The sequence below is a fragment of the Haematobia irritans genome, chromosome 5, assembly GCF_050003625.1.
Source record: "Haematobia irritans isolate KBUSLIRL chromosome 5, ASM5000362v1, whole genome shotgun sequence".
NCBI classification, from domain to species: Eukaryota; Metazoa; Arthropoda; class Insecta; order Diptera; family Muscidae; genus Haematobia; species Haematobia irritans.
In genome coordinates, this window is record NC_134401.1 from 37,306,844 (window position 1) to 37,322,601 (window position 15,758).

Genomic DNA, 15,758 nt, shown 5'->3' on the forward strand with positions numbered 1-15,758 from the left:
TTTTATATTTGGTTAATTTTAAATTAATTCAAAAAAGTTCCTTTAATATATTTTTTTATATTTTATTAAAATTTTATGTTTTTTTATTATTTTATTTTTATTTTCGTTTCGTTTTTTATACTTTTCATCATATTTGAGGCAACATGTATTTTTAAATGTAGTTGAATTCTATTGTGATTATTGAAGTTTAAAGTTTATGTTTATTAAAAGAAAATATTTTTATTTTTTTTTAATTTATATAAAATTTATTTGTATTGATAAATAAATAATTTTAATTGTTTGATAATTTAAATTTTATATTCTATATATATATATATATATATATATATATATATATATATATATATATATATATATATATATATATATATATATATATATATATATATATATATATATATATATATATATATATATATATATATATATATATATATATATATATATATATATATATATATATATATATATATATATATATATATATATATATATATATATATATATATATATATATATTTCGTTAATAATAAATTTTAATTTGAAATTTATAATTTAATTTATATAATTTCCTTTAATTAAAAATTTGTCTTATTTTTAGGTTTTATATTTGATTAATTTGAAGTTTATTTAAAAGTTTAATATAAAAACTTTATTTTAAAAATTTCCTTCAATATAACTTTTTACAATATTTTGTTGTGTTATTTTTCTTTTCGTTGTGATGAAAAAAATATTTTTTGGAGTCCAATTCTATTGTGATTATTGAATGTTTAAACTTTATATTTTATGTATAATTTTTTTCTTAACATTATAATTTTATTATACATAAGTAAATAAAATTATAATGTTATTTTTTCATCACAACGAAAAGAAAAATAACATATTAAATTAATTTAATTTTTAAAATTTCCTTTAATATAAAATTATGTGATTTTTTGTTTGTTTTAATTTAATAATTGTTTTATTTTAATTTATTGTTTTATTTTTCTTTTCTTTTCATTTCTTTTTTTGTTATTATGATTTTCATCACTACCATCACTTGACGGCTTGTCTATATAGGGAGGTGGTCTTTTCTCTTCGGGTCGCAAGAGCAAGAGTGGTTCACCATCCAAGGATGGCAAAGATAAATCTGGTAAAGATAAAGATGGCAAGGATAAGGATGGCAAAGACAAAGATGGCAAAGATAAGTCGGGTAAAGATAAGTCGGGCAAAGATAAATCTGGCAAAGATGGTAAAGACAAGGACGGCAAAGACAAAGATGGCAAAGATAAAAAACATGGTCAATTGGAATTGGTTATGGCTACCGGTTTGGGTGGCGATAATGATCATTCAGATAAGGACAAACAGCGTGGTTCCAAATCTCCCACTGGTGGTTACACTAAACCTTATGAATACACTGATGGTGATGGTGAGACCAGTCCCACACGCAAATCTTATGTTCCCGGTGGTTTCCGTTACGATCAAGATCCCAGTGGTGCTCGTCGTTCCCAAGATGGTCAAGATGGCCAATTGTCGCCAACATCACAACAGAAAAAAATTGGTTTGGCCTTTAACTATGCCCCAGGCAATGAGGATGATTTGAAGAAACAAGCGGAAAAATTGAAATCTGGACAATTGTCACCACGTACCCGAGAGAAATTGAATAAGGGTCAATTGTCGCCACGCACAAAGGCTAAATTGTTGAAGGAAGCTAATTTGTCGCCTACCACCAAGGCTAAATTACAGGGAAGTGCTGTGGATGCAGCAGCCCAACCTTTGAGTGATGCTCAAAAGAGATCGTATTCACCATCAAAGAGTCCCACTCAGGGTTATGCTTCGGGAGCTCCTGGTAATTACAAGCCTTTGGTTGATCCCACTGCAGCATTCTTGGAATCGGAAAGATATAACAGAGAACCGGGTTATACTGGGCCAGCATCAGGTTCGGGAGCGGGTAAAGATGGCGCTGGCCCTGGCGCAGGAGCTTTGGCTGGTGCTGCTGCTGCAGCTGCTGGCAAGGGTAGTCCCACCAAGGATGGCCGAGCTTCAACCGCTTCACCTGAACCTAAAAAATCGGCCACATCACCTGTCACACCCACAAAAGCTGGACCTGGTTTGGCTGGAGCTTCAGCAGCTGGTTCTGCTGGTAAACCCAAAAAGAAGCGTGTCAAGATCATGGTTATTACCTCCAAATTTGATCCCGCCAATAAAAGAATCGATGCCGAAACTGGCATTGTTGATCACTCCACAGGAATTCTGGATCCTGCCACTGGCCTCATCGATACCAAGTATGGAGTTATTGATCCCAAAAAGGGAACTTTGGCAGCTTTGAATACCAAGACGGGTAAAAATGAAACTTATCAAGGTGAGGTAGATCCCAAGACAGGCAATTTACATTTGACCAGTGGTGTCTGTGATCCCCATACTGGACGTGTGGATGATTCTTTGGGTCAAATAATTGCTATTACCCCTCAAGATGATCCTGTTGTAGAATTGACTGTTATCACCAGTCGCATTGATCCGGCCACTGGTAAAGTGGATGCTGTCAATGGTGAAGTTGAACGTTCTCTGGGCGTATTGAATATGGATTCGGGTATTTTGGATACGAAATATGGTGAAATTAATACTAGAACTGGTGAATTGAAGGCTATTGATCCTAAATCTGGTAAAATTATGGTCTCGAAGAATCTTAAGGTTGATCCTGGTACTGGACAGATTACCATTTTCGGTGTCATGGATCCCAAGACAGGAAAAATGGATCCCAACCAGGGACGTATTATTGAGGTGGGCCAACAAATCGATCCCATTGTGGAAGTTACCTCCTTGGCTGGCAAATATGATTCCAAGAAGAATGTCATTGATCCCAAGACCGCTTTTGTGGAAACTTCAGGTGGTCAATTTGATCCCAAGGCTGGCAAGATCGATACCAAATATGGACAAATTGATTTGGTTAAACACACCATTACCTTTACCGATCCCAAATCGGGAAAGACTGTCACCAGAGACATTAAAATTGATCCTACCACAGGACAAATTGTTCTCAAGAATCAAATTAATCCCAAAAATAATAAACCCGACAAGGACTATGCCCGTATTATATCTTTGCGTATTGTCCAACAAAGAGTGGATCCCAAGACCAAGACACCAATTAGCCAGGTTAGCTCGGCCAAGGATAAGGAAATCATCATCGATCCCAAATCCAATCAAATTTGGATGCCCACTGGCACAGTGGATCCCAATACCAAGGAATCTCAATATGTTTCCAGCAGTGTTGATCCCAAGACCGGCTATGTCATTACCATCTATGGTTATCTCAATCCCAAGACAAACGAAATCAAAAAGCAAACCAAACTTGATCCCAATACCACCAAGATTGAACCCACATCGGGTAAGATTTACACAGCCACTGGCGAAGTTGATCCCAGCACCGGTGAACCACTCTATGCTGCCACACAAGTTGATCCTGAATCCGGTGAAGTCTATACCAAATTGGCTCGTGTTGATCCTAAGACAGGCAAAATTGTTATTGTACGAATTTTGCTTATCTCAAAGGTCGATGAGCGAGGACGTCCCGAAGAAGTTGATCCAACAACCTGTGAAATTGATCCAGTTTCGGGTCGTGTTCTTAAATTCTTTAACAAGACCGTTTATGTTTATAATATGATTGATCCCATTACTGGTGAAATTGTACAGGTGGACCCCAATGATCCAAGATTTGCTGGTGCTCGCACAACTGTTACCCATACCATGACATTGACGGGAGAAATCGATCCCGTGACGGGTCGCATTAAGAGTGAATATGGCCACATTGATCCCAATACAGGAGATATTGATCCTGCCACGGCTATTAAGGATCCAGTGACCGGAAAATTGATTTTGAATTATGCCCAAATTGATCCATCACATTTCGGTAAGCAGGCTCAGGTGAGCACAACTACAGAAACTGTACCCATTACCCGGGAACAATTCTTCGATGGTGTTAAACACATGGGCAAGAATGCTTTGCGACGTGATTCGGAGGCCAGCTCAGAGGATGATATGACAGGCAAATATGAATCGGAAATTGTTAAAGATGTTGTCATGGGTAGTCCCAAGAAGAGTGCAACCTATAATTTGGGCAAACATGTGAGCACACCCACAGTGGTAAAGACAACAACCAAACAAGTATTGACAAAGAATGATGGCGGTGTCACCCACAATGTGGAGGAGGAAGTGCGTAATCTAGGCACTGGCGAAGTGACCTATTCGACACAGGAACACAAGGTTTGTATAGAGATTTATTGATGCTCACTATTAGAGATTAACAGATATGTATGTATATGGTGTATTTCGAGCTTAATCAGCAAAATGCTTTTCTTAAATTTAAAATTTTAATTATTTAGAGTTTAGAAAATTTTAAAAAATTCAGTTTTTTATAAAGATATGTTGTTAAAGTTTTTGTTTAAATATTTTTTTGTTGATTAGAAATTTCATTTTTGAGAATGCAAATTCCATTGTTTAGCATCTTTAAGGTTAACCCAAGCATGTGTTTTTTATTTGTTAAACCTATAGAGAGATCGATGTCAAAGAATAATTCCTTGCTATGTTTATTCTGCAGAGTTGATAATATTAAAAAAAAATATTTCTTTTTTGCGTTTTTATTTAACATTTAAGATAAAGAAACATAGTATACAATAAGTAGATACACAGAAAAAAATATTACCAATATTTTTTCCAATTTTTCCAAAATTTAATTCATTCAAATATTTTTTAATAAAAAAAAATCAATTACAAATATTAATTGAAATTGGAATATAAAAAATTAAATTTTAGCAAAATTTTCTATAATGAAAAAAAATTTATTAAAAATTCCTATGGAATGAAATTTTGACGAAAATTCCCATACAAATGAAATTTTCACAAAATTTCCTGTTGATATGAAATTTTGAAAAAAATCCTATTAGTATGAAAATTTGACAAAATTTCCTATAGAAATGAAATTTTGAAAAAATTTCCTATAGAAATAAAATTATTATAAAATTTCATATAAAAATAAAACTTTGAGAAAATTTCACATAGAAATAAAATTTTGGCAAAATTTTATATAGAAATATTTTTTTTAATTTCCTCTGGGATGGAATTTTGACAAAATTTCCCATAGAAATGAAATTTTCACAAAATTTCCTATAGATATGAAATTTTCTCAAAATTTCCTATAGATATTAAATTTTGACAAAATTCCTATACATATATTGGCAAAATTTCCGATAGAAATGAAATGTTGAGAAAATTTCATATAAAAATTAAATTTTGATAAAATGTCATATAGAAATTAAATTTTGGGAAAATTATCTATAGAAATAAAATTTTTTAAAATTTCCTTTGGGAAGGAATTTTGACAAAATTTCCCATAGAAATGAAATTTTGACAAAATTTCCCATTGAAATGAAATTTTCACAAAATTTCCTATAGATATGAGATTTCGACAAATTGGAATGAAATTTTTAAAAAATGTTCTATAGAAATGAAATTTTAATAAAATTTCTATAGAAATGAAATTTTAATAAAATTTCTCATAGAAATGAAATTTTAATAAAATTTCCTATAGAAATGAAATTTTAATAAAATTTCCTATAGAAATGAAATTTTAATAAAATTTCATATAAAAATTAAATTTTGATAAGATGTCCTATAGAAATTAAATTTTGGCAAAATTTTATATAGAAATAATTTTTTTTTAAGTTTCCTTTGGAATGGATTTTTTCACAAAATTTCCCATAGAAATGAAATTTTCACAAAATTTCCCATACAAATGAAATTTTCACAAATATAGATATGAAATTTTCACAGAAATTTTCTATAGAAATAAAATTTTTTAAAATTTCTTTTGGGAAGGAATTTTAACAAAATTTCCCATTGAAATGAAATTTTCACAAAATTTCCTATAGATATGAAATTTCGACAAATTGGAATGAAATTTTTAAAAAATGTTCTATAGAAATGAAATATTAATAAAATTTCATATAGAAATGAAATTTTAATAAAATTTCCTATAGAAATGAAATTTTAATAAAATTTCATATAAAAATTAAATTTTGATAAGATGTCCTATAGAAATTAAATTTTGGCAAAATTTTGTATAGAAATAATTTTTTTTTAAGTTTCCTTTGGAATGGATTTTTTCACAAAATTTCCCATAGAAATGAAATTTTCACAAAATTTCCCATACAAATGAAATTTTCACAAATATAGATATGAAATTTTCACAAAATTTCCTATAGGAATGAAGTTTTGATAAAATTTCATATAAAAATTAAATTTTGATAAAATGTCATATAGAAATTAAATTTTGAAAAAATTTCCTATAGAAATGAAGTTTTGATAAAATTTCATATAAAAATTAAATTTTGATAAAATGTCATATAGAAATTAAATTTTGGCAAAATTTTCTATAGAAATAAAATTTTTTAGAATTTCCTTTGGGAAGGAGTTTTGACAAAATTTCCCATACAAATGAAGTTTTGACAAAATTTCCTATAGATATGAAATTTTGACAAAATTTCCTATAGATATGAAATTTTGACAAAATTTCCTATAGATATGAAATTTTGACAAAATTTCGTATAGGAATGAAATTTTTAAAAAATTTTCTATAGAAATGAAATGTTAATAAAATTTTCTATAGAAATGAAATATTAATAAAATTTCGTATAGAAATTAAATTTTAATAAAATTTCCTATAGAAATGAAATTTTAATAAAATTTTATATAAGAATTAAGTTTTGATAAAATGTCCTATAGAAACTAAATTTTGGCAAAATTTTATATAGAAATACATTTTCCTTTGGGATGGAATTTTGACAAAATTTCCCATACAAATGAAATTTTCACAAAATTTCCCATAGAAATTAAATTTTCACAAAATTTCTTATTGATATGAAATTTTGACAAAATTCCTATACAAATGAAATATGGACAAAATTTCCAAAAAAATTAAATTTTGACAAACTTTCATATAAAAATTAAATTTTGATAAAATTTCCTGTAGAGATTAAATTTTGGCAAAATTTTGTATAGAAATAAATTTTTTAAAATTTCCTTTAGGAAGGAATTTTTGCAAAATTTCCCATAGAAAAGAAATTTTCACAAAATTTCCCATAGAAAATAAATTTTCACAAAATTTCCCATAGAAATGAAATTTTCACAAAATTTCCTATAGAAATGAAATTTTCACAAAATTTCCTATAGATATGAAATTTTAATAAAATTTGATATAGAAATTAAATTTTGACAAAATTTTCTATAGAAATAAAATTTTTTAAAATTTCCCTTGGGATGGAATTTTGACAAAATTTCCTATAGAAATGAAATTTTCACAAAATTTTCTACAAACATGAAATTACAAAAAAAGAAATTTTGACAACATTTCCTATAGGAATGAAATTTTGGCAAAATTTCCTACAGAAATAAAATTTTTTTAAATTTCCTTTGGGATGGAATTTTGAAAAAATTTCCCATACAAATGAAGTTTTCACAAAATTTCCTGTTGATATAAAATTTTGACAAAATACCTATAGAGATGAAATTTTGACAAAATTTCCGATAGAAATGAAATTTTGACAAAATTTCCGATAGAAATGAAATTTTGACAAAATTTCCGATAGAAATGACATTTTGAAAAAAATCCTATTGAAATAAATTTAATTGATTCAAAAGTTTTTTTAGTCAAAACAAAAATCACACACAAATATTAATTGTTTCGATAATTTTTTTATTGGTATTTGTGATTGGTGCTATTATTTCTGTGATTCACGTCATTTCAATTAAAATTAATCGGAAAAATTTATTTCATAATTGAAAACAAATGAATTTTTTTCTGTGTAGCAATAAGAAGATTTTAATTTTATTATTATCTGATTTATTTAATAAATTTATTTATTGACTCTTTTTCCTTTTAATAATATCTGATATTATAATAATATTTTTAAGGATCTTTGCTATATTGACGAGCATTCTGATTATAGATCATCCATGAGGAGTGTGTCAGAAGTTTTACCATTTTTGGAAACTCATTTCTAAGCTCTTTCTTTTTTTCTCAACAACTAAGATAAATGTGTCGAAGAAAAGGTTTGACTTTTTTTTGGTATTAACTGTAAATGTTCCAATTGCTAAGAAATATCATGTAGATTTTCATCCATATAAAGATTTTAATTGATCTCTTTGAACGGAAATTATTCACAATTTCAAAAATTTTTGGTAGTGGATTAAATGGGAATTTCTGCATTAAGGTTTTCAAGGCTGTAGGAAAGTTATGCCAATAGACTTTTGCTAAAATTAATAATAAATGGGAAATTGGTGCAAATTGCCACTGACGGACCTATCATAAAACTGGTACCTGTACTCCAGTTAGTTGCAATTTTTATATAGTTGTAATTTATTTATTCCCGTACTCGCTTGATATTAAAATTTTAGATCTATTAAGATTTTTATATCAAGCATTTTCACATTTAGTGAAATAAAATTATCAGAATAACTTATTGAAACAGATTTCTAAGAGTTTGTCCGAGACTGGTTCCTGAGGACCTGTCTATGGAGTGCTCCCGCTAAATTGTCACAGGACGTGTCCTGTGGGATGAGTCCAAGACTGGTCCATACACACCAGGGACTAGTCCTGTACCGGTTCTGTGGTTGATACATTTCCCATAGGGTAGTATTAGATATAGCATTTCAGTGAATGCATTTCTGGTTCATTTTAAAATTAACTTATTCTGTTTTTAGTTTTAAACAATTTCCTACAGAAATAAAATTTTTAAAAATTTCCTATAGAAATGAAGGTTTGACACAATTTCCTATAGAAATAAACTTTTAACAAGATTCCTTATGGAAATTGGAATTTTGACAAAATTTCGTATAGAAATTGGAACTTTGACGAAATTTCCTATAGAAATTGAAGTTTTGCCAAAATTTCTTATAGAAATGTGAATTCCTATAGAAATGGTATTTTGACAAAATATCCCATAAAAATTCGAATTTTGACAAAATTTCTTAAAAAAAATTGGAATTTTTACAAAATTGCCTATAGAAATTGAAATTTTGACAAAATTTCTTATAGAATGGGGATTTTTACAATAATTCCTATTGAATTGAAATTTTGATAAAATTTCCTATAGATACAATTTTGATAAAATTCTCTATAGAAATTTAATTTTTGACAAAATTTCTTATAAAACTGGAATTGTGACACAATTTCCTATAGAAATTGGAGTTATGACAAAATTTCTTATAGAAATGGGAATTCCTATAGAAATGGCATTTTCACAAAATATTCTATAAAAATTCGAATTTTGTCAAAATTTTTTAAAAAATTGGAATTTTTACAAAATTTTCTATAGAAATTGAAATTTTGACAAAATTTCTTATAGAAAGGGGATTTTTAAAATAATTCCTATTGAAATGAAATTTAGATATAAAATTTTGACAAAATTTCCCATAGATATACAATTTTGAGAAAATTTCCTATAGAAATTGGAATTTTGACAAAATTTCTTAAAAAATTAAAATATTGACAAAACTTTTTAAAAATATTGGAATTTTGACAAAATTTCCAATAGAAATGGAATTTTGATAAAATTTTCTATAGAAATTAAATTTTGACAAAATTTCCTATAAAAATTAAATTTTGACAAAATTTCCTAAAGAAATTAAATTTTGGCAAAATTTCTTAAAGCTGTGAAATTTTTACAAAAATTTCTTATAGGTGTGAAATTTTGACAAAACTTCTTATAGATATGAAATTTTAACAAAATTTCTTATGGATACAAAATTTTGACAAAATTTCCTATAGAAATGATATAGAAATTAAATTTTGACAAAATGTCATATAGAATCGAAATTTTGAAAAAGTTTCCTATAGAAATGAAATTTTGATAAAATTTCCGATAGAAACGAAATTTTGACAAAATTTCCTATAGAAATGAAAGTTTTACAAAATTTCCTATAGAAATGAAATTTTTACAAAATTTCCTATAGAAATGAAATTGTAATAAAAGTTCCTATAGAAATGAAATTGTGAAAAAGTTCCTATGGAAATGCAATTTTGACAAAATTTCCTATAGCAATGACATTTTTTCCCGATAGAAACGAAATTTTGACAAAATTTCCTATAGAAATGAAATTTTGACAAAATTTCCTATAGAAATGAAATTTTGACAAAATTTCCTATAGAAATGGAAGTTTTACAAAATTTCCTATAGAAATGAAATTTTGACAAAATTTCATATAGAAATGAAATTTTCAGAAAATTGTCTATGAATTTTTGACAAAATTTCCGATAGAAACGAAATGTTGACAAAATTTCCTATACAAATGAAATTGTGACAAAAGTTCCTATAATCGAAATTGCAATTTTGAAAAATTTTGTATAGAAGGTGGAATTTTGACAAAATTTCCTATAAAAATTAAATTTTGACAAAATTTTCTATAGAAATTAAATTTTGGCAAAATTTCTTATAGCTGTTAAATTTTTACAAAAATTTCTTATAGATATGAAATTGTGACAAAACTTCTAATATATATGAAATTTTAACAAAATTTCTTATGGATACAAAATTTTGACAAAATTTCCTATAGAAATGATATAGAAATGAAATTTTGACAAAATTTCATATTGAAACGAAATTTTGAAAAAGTTTCCTATAGAAATGAAATTTTGACAAAATTTCCGATAAACACGAAATTTTGACAAAATTTCCTATAGAAATGAAATTTTGACAAAATTTCCTATAGGAATGAAATTTTGACAAAATTGCCTATAGAAGTGAAATTTTTACAAAATTTCCTATAGAAATGAAATTTTGACAAAATTTCCTATAGAAATGAAATTTTTACAAAATTTCCTATAGAAATTGGAATTTTGACAACATTTCCTGTAGAAATTTGAGTTTTGATATTTCTTGTAGACATTGCAATTTTGACAAAATTTTCTTACGAAATATAGAAATGCAATTTTGATAGAAAAAATACAAAAATGAAAATTTTAACAAAATTTCTTATAGAAATTGGAATTTTGACAAAATTCTTTAAGAAATGAAATTTAGACAAGATTTCCTAAAGAAATGACATTTTGACAAAATGTACTATAGAAATGAAATTTTGATAAGATTTCATATAGAAATGAAATTTTGCCAAGATTTCCTATAGAAACTGGAATTTTGACAACATTTCCTGTAGACATGCGCATTTTAACAAAATTTCTTTTAATAATTAAATTTTGACAAAATTTCTTATAGAAATGCAATTTTGATAAAAAAAAATACAAAAATTAAAATTTTTACAAAATTTATTATAGAAATTGGATTTTGATAATATTCCTTAAGAAATTGAAATTTTGACAAATTTATTATGGAAATGAAATTTTGACAAAAATTCATATTGAAACGAAATTTTGACAAAATTTCCTATAGAAATGAAATTTTGACAAAATTTCATATGGAAATTGACAAAATTTGCTATAGGAATTGGAATTTTGACAACATTTCTTGTAGAAATTGTAGTTTTGAGATTTCATATAGACATTGAAATTTTTACAAAATTTCCTTTAGAAATATAGAAATGCAATTTTGATACAAAAGATACAAAAATTAAAATTTTAACAAAATTTCTTATAGAAATTGGAATTTTGACAAATTTTTTAAGAAATGAAATTTAGACAAAATTTCCTAAAGCAATGACATTTAGACAAAATTTACTATAGAAATGAAATTTTGACTAGATTTCATATAGAAATGAAATTTTGACAAAATTTCCCATAGAAACTGGAATTGTAACAAAATTTCCTGTAGACATGGGCATTTTGACAAAATTTCCTTTAGACATTAGCATTTTAACAAAAATTTTTTTAAAAATTGAATTTTGACAAAATTTCTTATAGAAATGCAATTTTAATAAAAAAAATACAAAAATTAAAATTTTAACAAAATTTCGTATAGAAATTGGAATATTGGTAAAATTCTTTAAGAAATTGGAAGAAAAGAAATTAGATAAAAATTTCCTATGGAAATGAAATTTTGACAAAATTTTACATAGAAATGAAATTTTGACAAAATTTCCCATAGAAATTGGTTTTATTCGTATGATAGGATATAATACTATGATTTTATCTTCACACATTATAGTAGAGTTTTTTAAATGTTGTTTTAAGTAACTGTATAAGGCCTTTGTGAGGCTTGGGTTACATATGATAATAAATTAAATAAATAGAGATGAAAGTCATTACTTTGTAGCATTGTGTAACCAAATGAGTCAATATTGTTTTTTTCTTTTGGCTTCTTAACAAACTTATTTCGTTCTTTATTAAACTTTTATAAGAATTAAAATAAACTTTGTCAATTTGGCTTCTTTGGTCCCATGTGTCGCATGAGTATTATAAATATGAAGACCCCCGTAGCGTATGACCAATACTATGATAGTGCCATAGGTCGTATAACTATCATTAATTTCAAAACTTTTATAAGAAATGAGAAAATATCATCGGGATTATGTGTATTAAAACTATTCGGAATTATATTTTGCGCAGATAGGAAATGCATCTAAGAGCAGATAAATAGCCTCAACGCATAGCTTATTTAGCTTCTAATGAAAAGCTTTTCCAGATTAAGTTATCATTCTAAACTATAATGCAGCTTTATTTTTATTTTTGCGGTTTTGGATTCCCAAAACCAAAAAAATAAACCATTGTAATAATCATACATCTCTAACGTTTTTTCATAACCCCATTTTTTATTTATTTTTATTTTTCTTTCATTACCTTATTCTTGTTTTATGGTGTGCAAATATTTTAAATTTACATTAAATTGTTAATGTTGTGCCATAAACCCCGTTCCTAAAATATGTTATATTTCCCGATAATGATGCACGTTGCACTAATATTACCTAAACAAAAATTCCCAATTTTGTTTTATTGTTCGATAACCACCAACCGATTGGCCAAAAAACTATTACAACACAAAACACTTAAAACAACACCATCATCAACTTTGAATTTGAACTCAAACACCCCGTCAATCATTGGAACACCCTATTCAATCAACACGAACACATAGGCTGATGCACCAGCCGTTGATTTGACCAGTGGTGCTTATGTTACTGCCACAGCGGTAACAACACGTACTGCCACCACACACGAAGATTTAGGCAAGAAAGCTAAAACCGAACAATTGGAAGAGAAGACAGTGGCCACCACACGTACCCATGATCCAAATAAACAAGAACAACGTGTGGTCACACAGGAGGTAAAGACAACGGCTACAGTGACAAGTGGAGATCAGGTAAGATAACGTGATTCAGGCCCAAGATCCATATACAAAAAAAAAGAAGATCCTATAAAGAAGATGCCAAGCATGATATTTACCCAGAGCATGGATTTTAATTTATTGTTAAATATTTTTTTTGTTATCTTTCATTTTATTTAACAAACGAAACAAAAATTGCCTGATTTTTTGTTGTTATCGTTATCGTTGTTGTTGTTGTCGTATACATTATTTTTTATGATTTTGTGATGCATCCCACTAAAATCAGTATCCCAGACGTGATAGTATATCCTCTACAAGTTCTGGCGACTCGGGTACGCCCATCGATGGTCCTTATGATGGATCCACAGCTTATCATAGTTCGACATCATATAAGGTTTGTTAACACAGCTCACCCAAAACATCATTAATCATATACAAAATATATATATTTTTTTTCATAGCAACTAAAATACATAATCGTAGTTTTAAATAAATAATCCTTATAACAAATTAAAATTACAAACAAAAATTGATATTTTCCTTTATTTTATGAGAAATGATTTTGAAATGATGTTCTTTTTTTATTGTGCCTATAGGAATCTCCAATGACTAAAACATCTGCCTTCAATTCCAATGCCAGCACTACTACCGGCCCTCATATTGAACATACCCGCGTTATTTTAGGTGAAAACTCTCCCGGCTATACCGGTGAAGGTGAAATTGTATCCAGTCAAACTGTGAGCAGCAAAACGCGTACCGTCGAAACGATTACCGTAAGTTAATTTAAAAATAATTAAAGACAAAAAAAACCAAAAAAATATAAATAGTAAGTGCAAATTATAATTACGAATGAAGAAGAATATTATGTTAATAATTAATATTTTTTTTTTGTTAGATTTGTATTAGGTCTTGTTATAGGTAGAATTCTATTTGTGTTTGTCTTTGAAGTTTCGGATATGTATTTTAGTCGTCTTTAATATTTTGTATATATTGTACATTTCCATAAAATCATTTTTGTCCACTTTAAGTGTTATTGTACATACCAGTAGATGATTACATCAAAAATTAAAACTTATTTATTTCATAAGGGGAAATTCATTACAACATTTTGGACTATAGTGCGAATTAGTATTATTAATTCGGTGTACTCTAGAGCGTATGATACACGGAATAGTCATACGCTTGGGGACACTTCATTCAATAGAGGGAGTTGTTTGATAGCTTATAACCAACCACAAACACGTTTTCCTATAGAAATTTGCCTTTTTTATAATATTTCCTATAGAAAACGAAATTTTGATAATATTTTATTCCAAATGTCTAAGGAATTAAAAAAATTGAATTTTAACAAAATTATTTAAAGAAATTGGAATTTTGACAAAATTTCCTATAGAAATTAGAATTCTTACAAAATTTTCTATAGGAATGAAATTTTGACAAATTTTTCTATAAAATTAAATGTTGTCAAAATTTCCTATAGAAATAAAATTTTGTTAAAATTTCCTTTAGAAATAAACTTTAGACAAAATTTGCTATAGAAATGAAATTTTGAAAAAAAAAAAATCGTTTAGAAATTGGAATTCTTACAACATTTTCTATTGAAATTAAATTTTGACTAAATTTTGTATAAAAAAGGAATTTTCCTATAAAAACGGGAGTTTTAACAAAATTTCCCATAAAAATTCTTATTTATTTATTTTTTTATTTATTTAGTGTAAATTAATTTACAAAAAATATAAAAAGTAACATTAGGACTGGTTGCCAGGACCTTCACCTAAAATATTTAATAATTGTTTATTGCTTGTAAGAAAAAATTTTAAATCATTATATATTTCTAAGAATGCTAGCTGGTAGGTGAGATTTTAGTTGGGAGTAATCAATTTCCTGAATAGATGCTGTAAGCGATTTTGAGTAGTTATGGTTGTTGAAGCAGGATAGTAGATGGTTCATGTTTAATGGGTTATTACAGTTTTGACAAGCGGGGGTTTGCTGATTTTTTATGATGTGTTCGTGAGAAAAAAAAATCTTATAAAAATTAAATTTTGACAAAATTTCCTAAATAAATGAAGTTTTGACAAAATTTTGTATAGAAATGAAATTTTAACACAATTTCCTATAGAAATAAAATTTTGAAAAAAAAAAATCCTGAGAATATTGAAAAAATTTGTTACAGAAATGCAATATTGAAAATATTTCCTATAGAAATGTACCTTTGGCAAAAACTTCCTACTCAAATGAAATTTTTACGTAATTTTTTATACAAATTAGAATTTTGTCAAAGTTTCCCATAGAAAGTGGATTTTTGACTAAATTTCCTACAGAAAATGGATTTCTGAAAAAATTTCCTATCGAAATTACATTTTGAAAAATTTCGGATAGAAATTCGAATTTTGACTAAATTTCCTATAGGTAATGGGATTTTGACTATATTTCCCATACAAATTAAGTTTTGACAAAATTTGTTATAAAAATGAAATTGTGACAAAATTACCTATAGAAATTAAATTATGAAAA

General features: G+C 27.1%; 1 protein-coding gene across 3 annotated transcripts in view; it reads left to right on the top strand.

Annotated features, from left to right (window-relative positions):
* The window catches only part of cora (erythrocyte membrane protein band 4.1 like coracle), a 204,915-nt gene that overhangs the window by 183,721 nt on the left and 5,436 nt on the right, over positions 1 to 15,758 (top strand). Inside the window, exons 10-13 of one of the 3 annotated variants that reach the window (XM_075312951.1) lie at positions 1,060 to 4,239; positions 13,056 to 13,280; positions 13,531 to 13,638; positions 13,841 to 14,017. In XM_075312951.1, the coding sequence (XP_075169066.1) occupies positions 1,060 to 4,239; positions 13,056 to 13,280; positions 13,531 to 13,638; positions 13,841 to 14,017 (3,690 nt within the window). The remainder of the gene's footprint in view (positions 1 to 1,059; positions 4,240 to 13,055; positions 13,281 to 13,530; positions 13,639 to 13,840; positions 14,018 to 15,758) is intronic. The other 2 variants (XM_075312952.1, XM_075312953.1) reach the window with 2 other exon arrangements.